The sequence below is a fragment of the Pelmatolapia mariae genome, linkage group LG23, assembly GCF_036321145.2.
Source record: "Pelmatolapia mariae isolate MD_Pm_ZW linkage group LG23, Pm_UMD_F_2, whole genome shotgun sequence".
Taxonomy (NCBI): Eukaryota; Metazoa; Chordata; class Actinopteri; order Cichliformes; family Cichlidae; genus Pelmatolapia; species Pelmatolapia mariae.
Genome location: NC_086246.1, coordinates 20,098,309 through 20,112,679, shown reverse-complemented (window position 1 = coordinate 20,112,679; position 14,371 = coordinate 20,098,309). Strand labels below are relative to the sequence as shown.

Genomic DNA, 14,371 nt, shown 5'->3' with positions numbered 1-14,371 from the left:
TCAGAGGGAGTCATTAGCTGCATCTAAATACCAGGTTTCTTGTTTTGCTTCTTTTCATCTTTACATGGTTCTTTCTTATTAATTGTATTGTTCTATTGTATTGCTCTAAAAATGTCAGGCTTGGCAGCTACTGACGGTTATTTTAAAATATCTTTTAATTACACCAACACCAACAGTTTGCTTTACGACTGGTTACACAGGTTTGTGCTGGAGAGTACATTTTATTTATCAGCAATAATATAAAAATAACCACACATCAAGTGTTTGGGTTGTTTTTGTTTGTTTTGGGGTGTTTTTATCACCTAACCTAAACACATTTGATTATTAAATTCAAACTTTAGAATGAATTGTACATAGTTACATCTTTAACCAAGAAAAACAGCACTGTTGTACTCACCAAGTGCCTTACATGCAGGTCAGACTGAAGAGTCCAGTTTCCTTGTAATCCCGTTGAGTGTGGTATCTAACAATGCGAGCAAAAGTCCTCTGTGAGGAAATTTAACAAAAATCCCAAAATGAAAAATGAAAATGCTTTGACTTGACCAAACCGGTTGGTCTGGGGGAAGTGGGTACCAGCAGCATCATGGTGACAGACACCAGATCACTGACAAGACCCTGATAAGAAATCGCGGAATACCAGTCATACTGCCAGTTAAACAGAAAATGTCTAACAGCATAAACAACAACAGCAGGGGTTGCATAAATGTTCAGGAATTTAGACTGTTTTGCTAATAACAGTGTCTGTATGAGTGATTAACATTATTGGGGAAGTTAACTTGGTAATCCTGCCAGGTACAAGGTGTTGTAAGATATTTAATGTATTTTTAATGTATAATAACATTGTTAACATATGAGCTTTATTACGGTACTAAAATGTTTTCCTCTCTTATACCGATGATAGATTTAATAATGTTGATTTACATAAAAGTCGAACTAAATGAAAGCCCTGGTTTGGATAAACAGTTGAGAATATTGATGACCTGATGATTTATAATCTCCAAACAGAGGATTCATGCTCATATCAAAACTTTTAGCACATCAAAAACATGTAACACATATTTGTGTTTTGGCATTATTTTTGGGAACCATCTTTTTCTTGGACCCAGAGTTTCTCAAAAATGTTTAAAGTGGTTTTGACCAATAGTTCGCCAGGCATTCTGAACACCTTTCAAGGTTGTGCTTTGAGCATTGGCTTCTTTTCACTCATTTCCAGTCAATAATTGTACCTGATCATTTCCAGAGCAAAGCTTTCTGTTTGTTTGCAGAGAGGTGGCTGCCAAATTGGTATTTGCCAAAGACTTGACTTGGCATCTCTACATGATGCGCAGTGTGTCCTTAAGAAATTTGAGGAAACTGGGCAGGTGGAAGACAAAAGAAAAAAATCTACCTATAGCAGATGAACAGAATCTGAAAGTCATGTCCTTAAAAAACATGAAAATATCTAGCAAAGACCTGATACAGGAGCCAAGAGATGCATGTGGACCTTCAGTTGATCCATCTACTGTTCATCAGAAATGGTCTCAGTGGAAGGGTGACTGTCAACAAGCCATTCTTAAGGAAAGGAAAGAAAAGGCTGAGGTGTACCAAATTACACAAGAGTTAGATTGACAATCAGTCGCATCAGGTCTGATGGAGTTTCTACAACCATCAGTTAAACATAGTTGAGTCTCTGTCATAAAACAAAAGGCAGCCAACACGCAAAGAAGAGCTTTGAATGTCCCCCAAGAAGCCTGGAAAACTATTCCTGCAGACTACTTAAAGAAATAATAAGAAGGCTTGACTAAGAGAACTCAGGCTGTGATGAAGAATAAAGATGATCACACCAATTTATTGATTTCTTGTTATTATTATTATCATTGCAGAGTTATACTTATAATTCTACAAGCTTTGTTTGTACATTACATACCGCATTTCTATTTATGTATTTATCTATGTGTGCATGTTAAAAAAAGGACTGCTGCACGTTTCACATTTGCCTAGCAAAATTTAAAGAAATGAGCGGTGGCTCAAGACTTCAAGATGTGCAATACTGCATGTTTCATTTGTAGTTAGATGGAGAAGTCACAGCTACTCTAAACCAGAAAAACAATGGCTCACTTTGTTTTCAGACTTTTTAAGAAACCAGACCTTCTTTTCCTTTTCCAACTAAGCTTGTAAACGGTTATCAGACAGGTCATGTAACATAATATGCATGTGTGTGTTGAGAATCATTATTCATATTCAACTTAGAAGCATTCGTGCCTTGCTGAGTATAGTGCCTTTTCTAAGTAATTCTTGTGCTTTCCCCACACTCAATTCACTTAATCTCAGGTTACTTAATTTTCACATCAGGTTTCCCTATTTAAATAAGTCTTTAGAGTAATGTAGTCTATTTGTTTTCTTTTCTTTTTTTGTCTTCTTTTAGCTGATTCCTTTAGAGGTCGCCACAGTGGATCATCTGCCTCATCTCACCCTATCCCAGCATCCTCTCCTGTCCTCTTTAACAACATCCATGAACCATCTATATGGTTTCCTCTTTTCCTTCTGCCTGCCAGCTCCATATTCATTTTGCGTTGTCCAATATATCCACTATCTTCCTCTGCACACATCCAAACCGGTCAGTCTTGCCTAACTTTGTTTCCAAACTACTCAACATGAGTTTTCCCTCTAATGTATGTCATATCAGTTCTAATTTTCTCCATCCTGCCACACCAAGTTTGGCCTTCTGTCTTTTTGTTAGTTACATCTTCAAACCATGCACCAAAGCAGGTCTCACTACCATCATGAAAACCTCCCCTTTCTCTCTCACAACAGTCTGTTATAAATAAATAAATAATCTTTTTTAGATAACAAGTATGAACAAGTATTTCCTGGTTAGTACAGTTGTATGGCCCTAAAATTGTGATTGATGTACCATTTAAACTTATTAAGGGACGCGGACACCTGTTTCTTTCTTATCAATCCGCCGCAGTACTGTCATTACGAATTTATTACAGGCATTATTTTAGACGCCCCAGTCTTATTTGGGCCCTGCGAGTAAAATACGCGGAAGTTGCAGGCGGAAGTAGCCTCGACGGAAGCGGTCGGGTCTGTCAGGGCAGGAAAAAATTTGCAGAATTTGACACAAAGAGGTGAACCCCACCAAACAACACCGCTTATCCCCCCTTTTCCTCGACACCGGCGTCCGCTGCGATGATCCTGTTAGAAATCAATAACCGCATTATCGAAGAGACGCTGACGCTCAAGTTCGACGGCGCATCCAACGGGTGAGAAATCATCGCTACACCTGGCTAGCACTGCTAGCTTCCCCTTTAGCTTCTTACAGAAGATGATGGCTTCATTTAAAGAAACGGGGGAGATCGGGTGCAGCAGGTTCAACACAGTTAAGCTATGTGGTGTTAATGAGTATTGATTTTTTTTTTTTAAGTGCCGAAATACACATAGAGTTAGCTTGTTGCTCTGCCTCGACGAGCCGGGGTGTGTCTGCACGGGCGGTGTTGTGCCAAAAATTGTAACCCCATTGAATTTTATCTCCCCTGGCGGTTCTCCCACATACCTTGGAGATAAAACAACAAAGCACACAATAGATACTTAGGTTATATTTACACTGCACTGCCAATAAATACGAAGCAAATATTTTTAAAAGGTTACATGGCCTTAAGGGAGCTAGCGGGAATAAAGCTAATTTATAAGCTTTTTTTTTTTTTTTTTAAATGATTAAGCTATTCCACACTGGTTGATAACATCATATGCAAAATCACAAACCGCCTATAAAAACTCTTTTTATAAATACAGAATATATTTTATATGAAGTGAGGACTTTATTTCTTTTTCTTTTTTTCGGACACAACAGGTTTGTCAAGGCAAACTATCTGCTCATTTCCGGTGTCACTCCACCACGGCAGATCAGATTATATGCCCGCGGTGTTTTCACTTAATAAAGACCATTTATTTGCCTTCCGCGGCAGTACATAAAGCTTTTAGTGGCTAAATGATAGCCAACCATCGCCCATCTCTCTCGCTTTTTCTCCTACTTCCGCATTCCTGTAGTCAGGCTGAGTCAAGTCTGCGCCCTGTGCACAGCCAGCAGCTGCAGCTGCAGCTCCTCAGAGCATGAGCGTGTGGACAAGTCGCTGCAGCATTGATTTGCTACTGTGCATTCCCCAGGGATTGCTTAGATTGTTTTTTAAAAAGACTGTCGTGTCGAGATGATTCATTAAAGCTGTGACTCCATCGTGACGTGATTACATAAAACATTAAAATGTTTTGAATTGTAGCAAGCGCACGGCTTCATCTTGCAATTAATTTGTGTCCCAGTCCTTGACTGACAGCGGGAGTAAACCCATATTGTACAGTACTGTAACTTGAACAGCAACTAACAGGTCCTGTTCAGATTATAATGTAGAAGAAATAATGAGGGTCAGTTCTGATTAACTCCCCATCCATGTATTTCACAAAGTAGTAACCAGCTTACCGTGAAGACCCTTGACTAAGCTACTCTACACGTGCTGTAAAGCTAGCGATACTGTTGAGCTTTTATGGTTTTATCAGAGGAAGTGATTTAGTTTGGTCAGCTGCAACTGCTACTAACAGTTCTTTTTATTTCTCCTTTTGCAGAATAATGTCTGCAAATTCAACCATGTTATTGCATTTTTTTAATCACCAAATATCGGTATTAGTATCATTCTTAAAAACCTATATTGGATGGGCTCTAATCATCTTTCATCATACAAATATAATAATCTTTTTAAGAATCTAGTGGCAGTAATTATAACAAACGGGAAACAAAGCAATAACTAGCTAGCTTGTTTGCAATGTGTGGCTTTGACTGGTGCGATGACCCTTTTTGTTCCCTTTTTAACCATCAAGGCTACTTAAACCTCCTCACTAGCTTCAATGTTTCTTTATTTTTTTAATGGTATTTAAGATGGTGAATTGAACTCCAGCTTTGCGGGCTTAACAAACTTCTCTCCTCATGTTGTTTCTTTTTCTCCTCACAGAACCAAACCAGAGGCCGTCGATGTGACATTTGCAGGTGAGCGTCTCGTGCAGCAGCGTGCTATTTTTGCCCCATTTGTAGTATATTTGAATATCCGTGTTTAGATTTTAACACACAGTTTTGATAACGTGGCTCTCTCAGCCGAGTTGAGTCGTCATCACCAGTGTGCCATTTTTGCTGTCTGGATAAGGAAGTTCTCCAAATTAAATAAGACCAAATAATATGAGCCAGTGTTGGATGGGTTGCATGACATTTCTTTAAATGACTGTAGTTTATATTATGGCTTATAGATTTCTGTGTGTGTTGTGTCGTGCAGTATTTTGTGTAACCCGCTGTGAAGAAGGTTGTAATGTAATGTTTGGATTTGATCAGACACAATCAAATTTTCTGCACGCCTATTTCAAAATTTGAAGGGTGGTGCTGATGGTGGTGTTGTCTTCAGTTTCCTATTATGCAGCCAGCTTATTCCGCATGTTCCTGTAATCAGTGTTGAATCTGAAAACATGGACTGAGATTACTAACTAAGACATCTCGTCTGTCTAAGTGAGGAATGAAAAGATCGAGGAGTTCATTGGAGTCTTTCTTGATTTGCTCACCGTGTCTCCTGTGCCTCTTTCAGCCGTGACTGAATGTGTTTAGCGCCTACTAACATGTATTTTACTTATTTCTTATCCATTCCCTCGTCTTGTTCTGTTTTATGTTTGTACAGCACTTTGGTTTACACGAGTTGTTTTTAAATGGGTTTCATAATTAATTTAAAGTTGAGCATTTCTCCCCCGCTGGTATTAACTCTGTGCCTGTGTGCTGCAGACTTCGATGGCGTCTTGTACCACATCTCCAACCCCAATGGGGACAAGACCAAAGTGATGATCAGCATCTCTCTGAAGTTCTACAAGGAGCTGCAGGAGCATGGAGCTGACGAGGTAAAACACACACACAAAACACAGAGTATTGATTTTAGCTGGTTTCACATCCTCTACAACACAAGCACATTCTTGTTATACAGAAAGTGCAATTAAGGATAACCTTAAAAGAGTTATTATTATCACATCTATAGTTTAAATCAGGGACTAAAGCTGCTTTGTATGATTAGTCATCTTATAGCTGTCCTTTCTGCAGCTCCTCAGTTCACCCTTTATCTGAACCCACACACTGTAGGTCCTGTCTCTTTAAGCCACGCTCCTTAAAAGCCCCTTTTTTCTGCTTAGCTGTCCCTCATGTGGGTTTTTACAAACAGAACCCACTTCTTATAAACTCTACTTTGGCTGTGGCTATGATGACCATATAAGGCGATCCACGATGATGTCAGCTCGGCACCAGAGTAGGAAAAAGCAGTTGTCAGCCGAGGCTTAAGTACAGTCACAGGGGGTTACCTTTCCATTCAGTCGCCTTTTTATGGCTATGCTTAATATGAGTCAATTATTGTTATATTGTTTTAATGTGAGTTTAATCTTCTTCTAACATGCTATGATGTCACAATAAACCAGCCCTGCATGTCGAGCTGCAAACGTGCGTAGAATCTGGTATAAACGTCCACCACACTGCTGGCTATCTGTTTACACCAGTACAGTCATGTGATAGAGTCTGTACCACGCTTCGGTGTCACTTAGAGGCCTGTGTCCTTTTATGTCTGTGTTGGCGTTTGATACACACATGCAGCATTATTCAGTGCTGTGCATTGGGCCATTTATGCTCTGTTATTCTAAGCAGTGAATAGAAGCTGATCAAAGGCAGATTAAGGGAGAAGACTGCACAACCAAGCAAAATATATGTTTTGGTTTCCTTTTAAAGGGGGTTAATCAGGGTGGTCATGGCACCTGCTGCTTTGTTTTGCATTTTTTTTGTGTTGTGTTTTGTGTTTCATCCTTGAGCGCACTAAAAATGCCCGAGGTTCATCCAGGCTTGAACATAAAGGACCTTTAGTTTTGCTTTGTTCTTCAGCACAATATATGATTATATTAATGAAAAGCACTATAACAAACGTGAGGTTTTTTTTTGGGGGGGGGGGTTAGTGGCATCTGATTGAAATATGCTTAGCTTAGCTTTGTTCAGTTTTCTTCTACCAGATCCCTGATTGGTACATGAGAGAGTTAATCTGGGACAGCGCGTGCAAGTGTCTTTCATTTCACATTTGATTTCAGTGATAATAAACCTGAGTGCAAGTGAAACTGTAAAAACAGCCATGGGTTCAGGCAAGGCTGCTACTGAATTTGATTCCTGGTGATGTTAAGTTGATCTGAGATATAAAATAAAAGTAGAATGAGGTCATTATTTCCCTCCGCACACACAAACACACACAAACCTACAGCACAAGTGCTCTGTTGCCATGTAAGGAAGAAAGCAGCCGCTGAGGCTTTTGGTAGAAACAGGAAGTGTGTGTGTGTGACTCACCCCAGGCGAGGAAGTGCTGACTGCGAGTAGCAGCCAATGTGTATGAAAGGCTTGGCTGCCGCCCAGCCGCTTCGCCCTTCCTCGTTCCCTAAAGCTGGGAATAGCGATGTGAATGGTGGCACATTCATTTTATTCTTCCTGTGACGAGTCAGTTTGGAAAACAGTTTTTGGATGAGCGGCGCAGGTGCTGTTTTTTAAGCCGCTTGCTCATTCTCACACACACTAAAAACAAAATAGGCGCTACACACATTCAGTGTTTGCATGAATTAACACAATGACAGTTTCAGAAATCTGCAGTTTCCTAAAGCTTGACAGAACGTCAGCTGAGATTTAAAGACAATCACAGTTGATGCTTGTCTGAGATTACTTGTGAGGTGATCCCAGAGTTTGGGTGTGATAACAGCAAAGGCACGAGCCCCCTTTGAAATAAGCTTCAACTGCTAAATAGTGAGAAGTGATCAGGAAGCATATCAAGAACATTTAAGGCTTTAAACTCAAACAGTGTCACTTTACACTGGATTCTGTAAAGCACAGGCTGCAAACTTTTTGTTTTTGATTTTTTTGTTTTTCCCAGTTAGTAATCTGGCCGCAGCATTTTGGACTAACATAAACATGCAAGATATGATTGAGCAACTCCAGTATGCAGCGCAAAACAGCAGTCCAGTCTGTGGGTGGAACACAAGGCATGCATAACCACAAAAAAGTTTGGAACAAACTGCTCTCTTGACTTGGCTGCATTGATTTGTCAAAGATTATCTTAAAGTTTTTAACCTGCGTTTTAATAAAAGGAGTTCAAAAGCCCAGGTTATCCATCAGCCACTCGGTTAGAGGACCAAACAATGTGAAACTTAACTTTCTTATGGAACAGCAGTTTCATAGGTAAATACAGTTGTAAACCATCTACATAGCAGAAAAATCAAATGTTATGTTGGTATGTCGAGTAATTTGACCTAAAGGGAGTAAGTACAAGAAAGAAAGAACAGACCCCTGTGAGGAGACTGTGTGTGATGTTTTTGTGTTGGATTCTTGCCATTGGTCTGATTTGCATATTGCTCTGATCATTCCTGAATGACAGGCATCTATTACAGAGGAGCCCCCGACCTTTCATTACCTCCTTGAAACTCACACACCTCCTTCCTGTCACCGTACAAGTCTTTCATTGTGCAGCAAGTTTGTTTAGCCACCTCTCTGCTCTGTCGTAAACCACATACTTAAAACAGACCTCTCACGCTCTTATCTCTTATACAGATGAAATTCCGGATGTTCAACAAGTCGGTGTATGTATGAGTAATTCCCAGGAGGTAGAAACTCCATTACAAACATTCGTTTTCTACTCTCAGCTCTGTATGATGTCAGTTAGAGTGGCTATATCACTAATATGATCGTCTCAGGTTCACAGCTGCTGTTCAGATCTTATGTTTGCAAGGGCCGCTCACCTGGAAGAAAATGAGTGTGATGTTATTAGCACATGCCATATTCTATGTGATGGAGCCACCAGTTGTTAGGGAAAAATGTGTATTCTCCCACTGGTTGGCAGTGATTCTTTAAAGAAGTAGAAGTAGAGAGCATTGTTTTTTAAAGTAAAAGTTATGCCACAGCACTGCAGCCAACATGTTTCAGAAGGTGAAACTTTTAGTCTGAAAGTTGACCTTTCCCATTTCCTGTTAGCGTCACACTCCTCACAGTATCACTATAGCTCAAAGTCCATCACTTCCCTTTAAATACAGACCACAGCGGTATGCTAGCTGACAAAAGCAGTCACAAGAAGGTTTTTTGCTAAACGGACAAGAACTGGGCGTTTCTCCCTATTGACAGGCGGTTGGCAAGGCATCATTGACCAGTATGAAGTCCTGCCTGATTGGGTCTTTAAAAGTTATTTTCCCCACCAACTCCCGTCAACTTCCAGAAACCACTTAAACCCAGTTAGAGAATACTATGCCGGTAGTGGCCATATGGTTGCAGACCAGTCTCTAGGCTTGGGTGACCAGGACCTTATTCACAAAATGATGGACAGGTTCACACCACATGGTTAGAGGCCATGTTTTTGCAAAATCCCAATTAAGTTCTTCCTCTTCTTTTTTTCTTTTTCTTTTTTTGCAAAGCTACCTTAGACATCTAGTCTAAAAATATGGAGCTGGAAGAGGTCCTCTTAGATCTCACAGGATTCCCGCCACATGTGAAAACTACTAAGATTTCCAAGTTTTGAAAATGGAAGATCTGTTTTGAAAGTGGTTAAAAGAAAGCCTCCAAGTTTTAACTATCCTCCAACCTGTGCGATTTTTTTTTTTCTCCATTGTGCTATTAAAGCCACACCTTTGGAGTGGGGTTCCAAGCCGGGCCTCTAACAATACTCTTCAATTAGCAGAGTAATTATTCAGTTTTTTTTAGGCCCATTGAGTAATCTGTCTTTTGCTGTTGTGCTACATTTGTTCTGTGCAGTGCAGCTCTTGAAAAACCGCAATACAGAGGTGTGTTACAAATAAAGTTCATATTTTTAATTCCAGTTGCTCAAGAGGGTCTATGGGAACTTCCTGGTTTCACCAGAGGCGGGTAAGGTCTTTTTGATCTCTTTTTTTCTGAAAGTTTCAGAAATCAACTGAGCTTTGATGCTATTTTTTTTTTCCTCGACTGTGAAAATAAAAGCTCTACATGTATTATATTACAGGCTACAACGTGTCCCTCCTCTATGACCTGGACGTTCTACCAGCCAACAAAGATGAGGTTGTCCACCAGGCCGGCATGCTCAAGAGGAACTGCTTTGCCTCAGTGTTTGAGAAATATTTCAAGTTCCAGGAGGAAGGCAAAGAGGGCGAGAAGAGGGCCGTGGTCCACTACAGAGAGGATGAGTCCATGTGAGTGTGTGTCATGAGAAACATTTAGAAAAGCAAAAGTTAAAGATATTTGTTAGTCATTTCAGCACAGGTCTTAAAGTATATCAAAAATAAATTGATGTATTTCGGAGCTCGTTCCTGTCATTTCTCTGAAAGCCAACATAACTTGTGGTCGCTGCAGGTATTTGGAGGCCAAGAAAGACAGAGTGACGGTGGTGTTCAGCACAGTGTTCAAAGACGACGACGACGTCATCATCGGCAAAGTCTTCATGCAGGTGTGTGTGAGGCCACATTTACTGATTTTCTACTGTCTTTGCTTAGCTCTTTTTCCATTAGTCCAAAGCCCCTTTTCCATTAGTACCTACTCGCCACGACTCGACTTGGATGGACGTCGAGGGAAGAATATGCGTGCTTCTCGGCCTGATCGGTCTGTGGCTATTTATCAGACTTGAGGGAACACTGCGTTATTTTTTTATACCCATTTCCTCTGTTGCCGAGTTTCAAAAATGGCGGTTTTAATTTTCATGAACGAGACGCTCTCATGGCTCATCGAGCGATGCCACTGACCAGCCAATCAGTGGCATGAGGTCTAATGATGACACATTTTAGTGCCTGTTTGGTTCGCTTGGAACCTCAGCAGAGCAGATATTAAAAAAGTATCTGGTTCCAAGTGAATGGAAAACCCTGAAAACAGTAGCAAACTGTGCCGAGTCGATCCGAGTAGGTACTAATGGAAAAAGGCTTTAATTTGCATTACCACCTCCTACTGGACCAGAGTGGAGCACTTTCATGTAATATATTCCTGTAATTCCTGTCATTCCGACCACTGACTCCAACTGTATTGCCCTCTCTCTTTTTCTTTTTTCATTTTGATAATTAAAGAAGCTTTTAAAAAGTGCTGCAAACATATTTTTCCTGTGTGTAGGAGTTCAAAGAGGGTCGGAGAGCCAGCCACACAGCTCCCCAGGTGCTCTTCAGCCACAGGGAGCCTCCTCTGGAGCTGAAGGACACAGACGCCGCCGTCGGGGACAACATCGGATACATCACTTTCGGTCTGTGCTTTGTTTTTAGTTTAACAAAGACTCGCATTTGCTTGTCACTTCACAGCTAACGCAGTGGTTTTAATTTGTTGCTTTGTGTTTTCAGTCCTGTTTCCGCGTCACACCAATGCCAATGCCAGAGACAACACCATCAACCTCATCCATACCTTCAGGGACTACCTGCACTACCACATAAAGTGCTCCAAGGTGAATTCACCTCAGCTAACACTTTATGGATTTGACTTGGCAGCACATCATACACAGAGAAGACTGATAGTAAAACTTTTCTGGGTTTCAAATAATTTTCAACAACAAAGGTTGTTTTTTCATTTTTACTTTCTTTGCTTTAAATCCTTGATCCAACCCGATCTTTGTCCCAAGTAATAAATGCTTGTTTTGTTCGTTTCAGTGTTATTTCTGAGCTGTTTGGTTGTGTTTGAAGGGCCCTGACAGGTGAACTAAAGTCAGTAAACACACCTGCCAAAACTGAAAGCTGAAAACTGAAAAACCACAAACAAGTTCTCCACAGCGATAGTGCGGTTTTTCTCTGTTTTTCTTTCTCTACAATACAGAGTCCCGCTGTCGGTGAGATCTCGTCTGACTACCCCCAAGAGGGCGTTTGTGTAGATGCGACGACCCATAAAACAAGACTTGCTTAAGCACGATTGCTCGAATGTCGTCCTCTTACTGTAACCCCTAATCAGTGCCATATTTGGATGACTGACATTTCAGAGATGTGGATGTTGGTTGTCTTTGTCTCAGACAGTGAGGTGACGAGGCAGATGTATTTATAGGCTTAAATGTTAGAAATGCAATGATGTAAACTTTGAAAACAAACAACCGCTGTTTTTTTCGAGTGTGAGAAGTTACGCTCGAGCCATTAGCACAGAGCAAAGCATGCATCTCTCCCCCTCCGCCCTGCAGCCTTGCGACCAGGGGAAATGTGCCAACACCAGAAACTAAACACTTAACATCATAAGGTTGCGATTGGCATTGAATCACGTGCCCCGTCTCTTCCGCAGGCCTACATTCACACACGTATGAGGGCCAAGACGTCAGACTTCCTCAAGGTGCTGAACCGCGCTCGACCCGACGCAGAGAAGAAGGAGATGAAGACCATCTCGTAAGTAGCCTCTGCTCTCCTCCCTGTTTCTGTCAAACTGAGTTCAACTGATTATATTTGACTTAACACAACCTTACCCGCACTTTAAGGCTTCCTCTTCAGCTTTAACGCATTTCAGATCTTGCACAAGGATGTGTTCGGGAATCAGAAGCATCTTTGTTCGTGATAACTTATAAAAAAGGCTCACCACCGAAAGCAAAACAAGAGGCGGATTCAGTCTGGGGATACTATCTCGGCATTTCTGTTTTTACAAGATAAAAGCACTTTTTTCAGCTTTCAGTCTGTGTGTTTTTGAGGTGTGCGGTCATGTTTGCCTGCATAGTTTTCCTACTGTTTGAAAGGTGCGCATACATACAGCGTGAGCTCAGAGGGGCTTTGCACCGAGGGTAATGTGTAACCGAAATGGGAACGATCGGAAAGGAAGACTGGACGAGTGCCACTCGCGGCTTCGGCAGTTAGTTGGTAAACATTTCTGTTGAATCTCAGGTTGACTTCGACTGACGGGAAAAAAATGTTGATGTGAACACAAAACTGAAATCCAAGTGTCAGTCACCTTTAATGTCACGCAATGACACGAAAGCATGCAACAGATTCCCTTATATGATTGGCTGATTAGATGTGATGATAGTGTTTCTTACTTGTGTAGCACTATCGTTTTTGATGTTCAGGTATGCACAAAGATGATTGGAGTCTTTCAGTAGCTCTCAGATGGCCTGCCAAAACACGATACAAACAGGAAGTGCACGAACAACAACCTGTAAATATTTCTTTTTTTTAACTACTGAGGATTACAACGTGCAGTCCTTTCCTTGAACTGGTTTTTTAACTTGACTCCGTTTCTCGGAAACTTGTTTACATTTGTTAATCCAAAGCTGGAGGCAGCAGTCAGCTTAGTTTTAGTATGTGTGACACAAATGAGGGGGGATGTAGAGTGTAGCTTCTTTTTAAAGGTACCTAAAAGGGCAGAAGAGAGTCGGGCTCGCTCACTTTTCACTAGTTCTGTCTTCATTTTTATCATAAGGACATGTGACGATGTTCATGTTCTCATCTGACAAATAGCTGTTTTGTCTTTACGTTTTCAGTGGAAAGACCTTCTCCCGCTGAGGCCGACCTAAACCTGAAAAAGTACAATCCACCCCCGCCCCCCCCCACCTCCTGTGGGCATGCCCAGACGCGCCACAATGAGACTTAACGCCACATCGGACAGGACTTCAGGACGCCTCTAATTCCCCGCCTGCCCACCCAGCCTCTCATGTCCAGACTTTTGTGTTGTTGTTTTTTTAATTCTTATTTGATTGAATAATAATGCTGGCCGTACTTGGGGTAACCTAAGGCTCACAATAAATGGAAAAAGGGCATTCCTTGCTTTGCATAGTTAAAAAAAAAAAAAAAAAGAAGAAGAATTATTAGTCCTATATAAATATATATATGAGAAAACTGAAATTTTTGATACGATATCTTTTACTCCATTTGGTACTCTTGCTTGCCCTCACCGTCATGATGGATGATTTCAGTCCCCTCTGTGCTTTCATGTCTTCTGTACCATTGTCATGAAAAAAAGAGAAATAAATCACGCTTTAAAAAAAGCATCTTTTTGTTCACTTTTTTTTCACTTGATAAAATTTATCAAGTGAACACAGTCGACCGAAGACTTTGCTTTGAATGTAACTCGCTGGAGATGTTTGTTTACTGTCCTGATAGAGGATAGCCAAGACTGAAAAAGCTGAACTCCTTTAGCAGTGTGTTTAGAGACACACTGCTAAAAGGAAGTATGAGTTTGTTGTGTGGAGCCAGTTGAGGTGGTTCAGGCATCTGACGAGGATGCCTTTTGAGCACCTCCTGGGTGAGGTGTTCCAGGCATGTCCCACCAGGAGGATGTCCAGGGGAAGACTCAGGACACGCTGGAGAGATTGTATCGCTCGGTTGGACTGGGAACGCCTTGGTGTTCCCCCGGGTAAGCTGGAGGAGGTGGCCAGGGAGAGGGAGGTCTGAGCTTCTCTGCTTAGGC

At 41.2% G+C, this 14,371-nt stretch overlaps 1 protein-coding gene across 1 annotated transcript; it reads left to right on the top strand.

The window, feature by feature from the left end:
- The first annotated feature begins 3,027 nt into the window (after positions 1-3,027).
- arpc2 (actin related protein 2/3 complex, subunit 2) lies at positions 3,028-13,778 on the top strand. Its single transcript, XM_063467314.1, has 10 exons — positions 3,028-3,245; positions 4,980-5,014; positions 5,789-5,901; positions 9,874-9,919; positions 10,035-10,221; positions 10,382-10,475; positions 11,126-11,252; positions 11,347-11,447; positions 12,263-12,363; positions 13,446-13,778. The coding sequence occupies exons 1-10, from the start codon at positions 3,172-3,174 to the stop codon at positions 13,465-13,467; spliced, it is 900 nt and encodes a 299-aa protein (XP_063323384.1). The 5' UTR covers positions 3,028-3,171; the 3' UTR covers positions 13,468-13,778.
- The last annotated feature ends 593 nt before the right edge of the window (positions 13,779-14,371 follow it).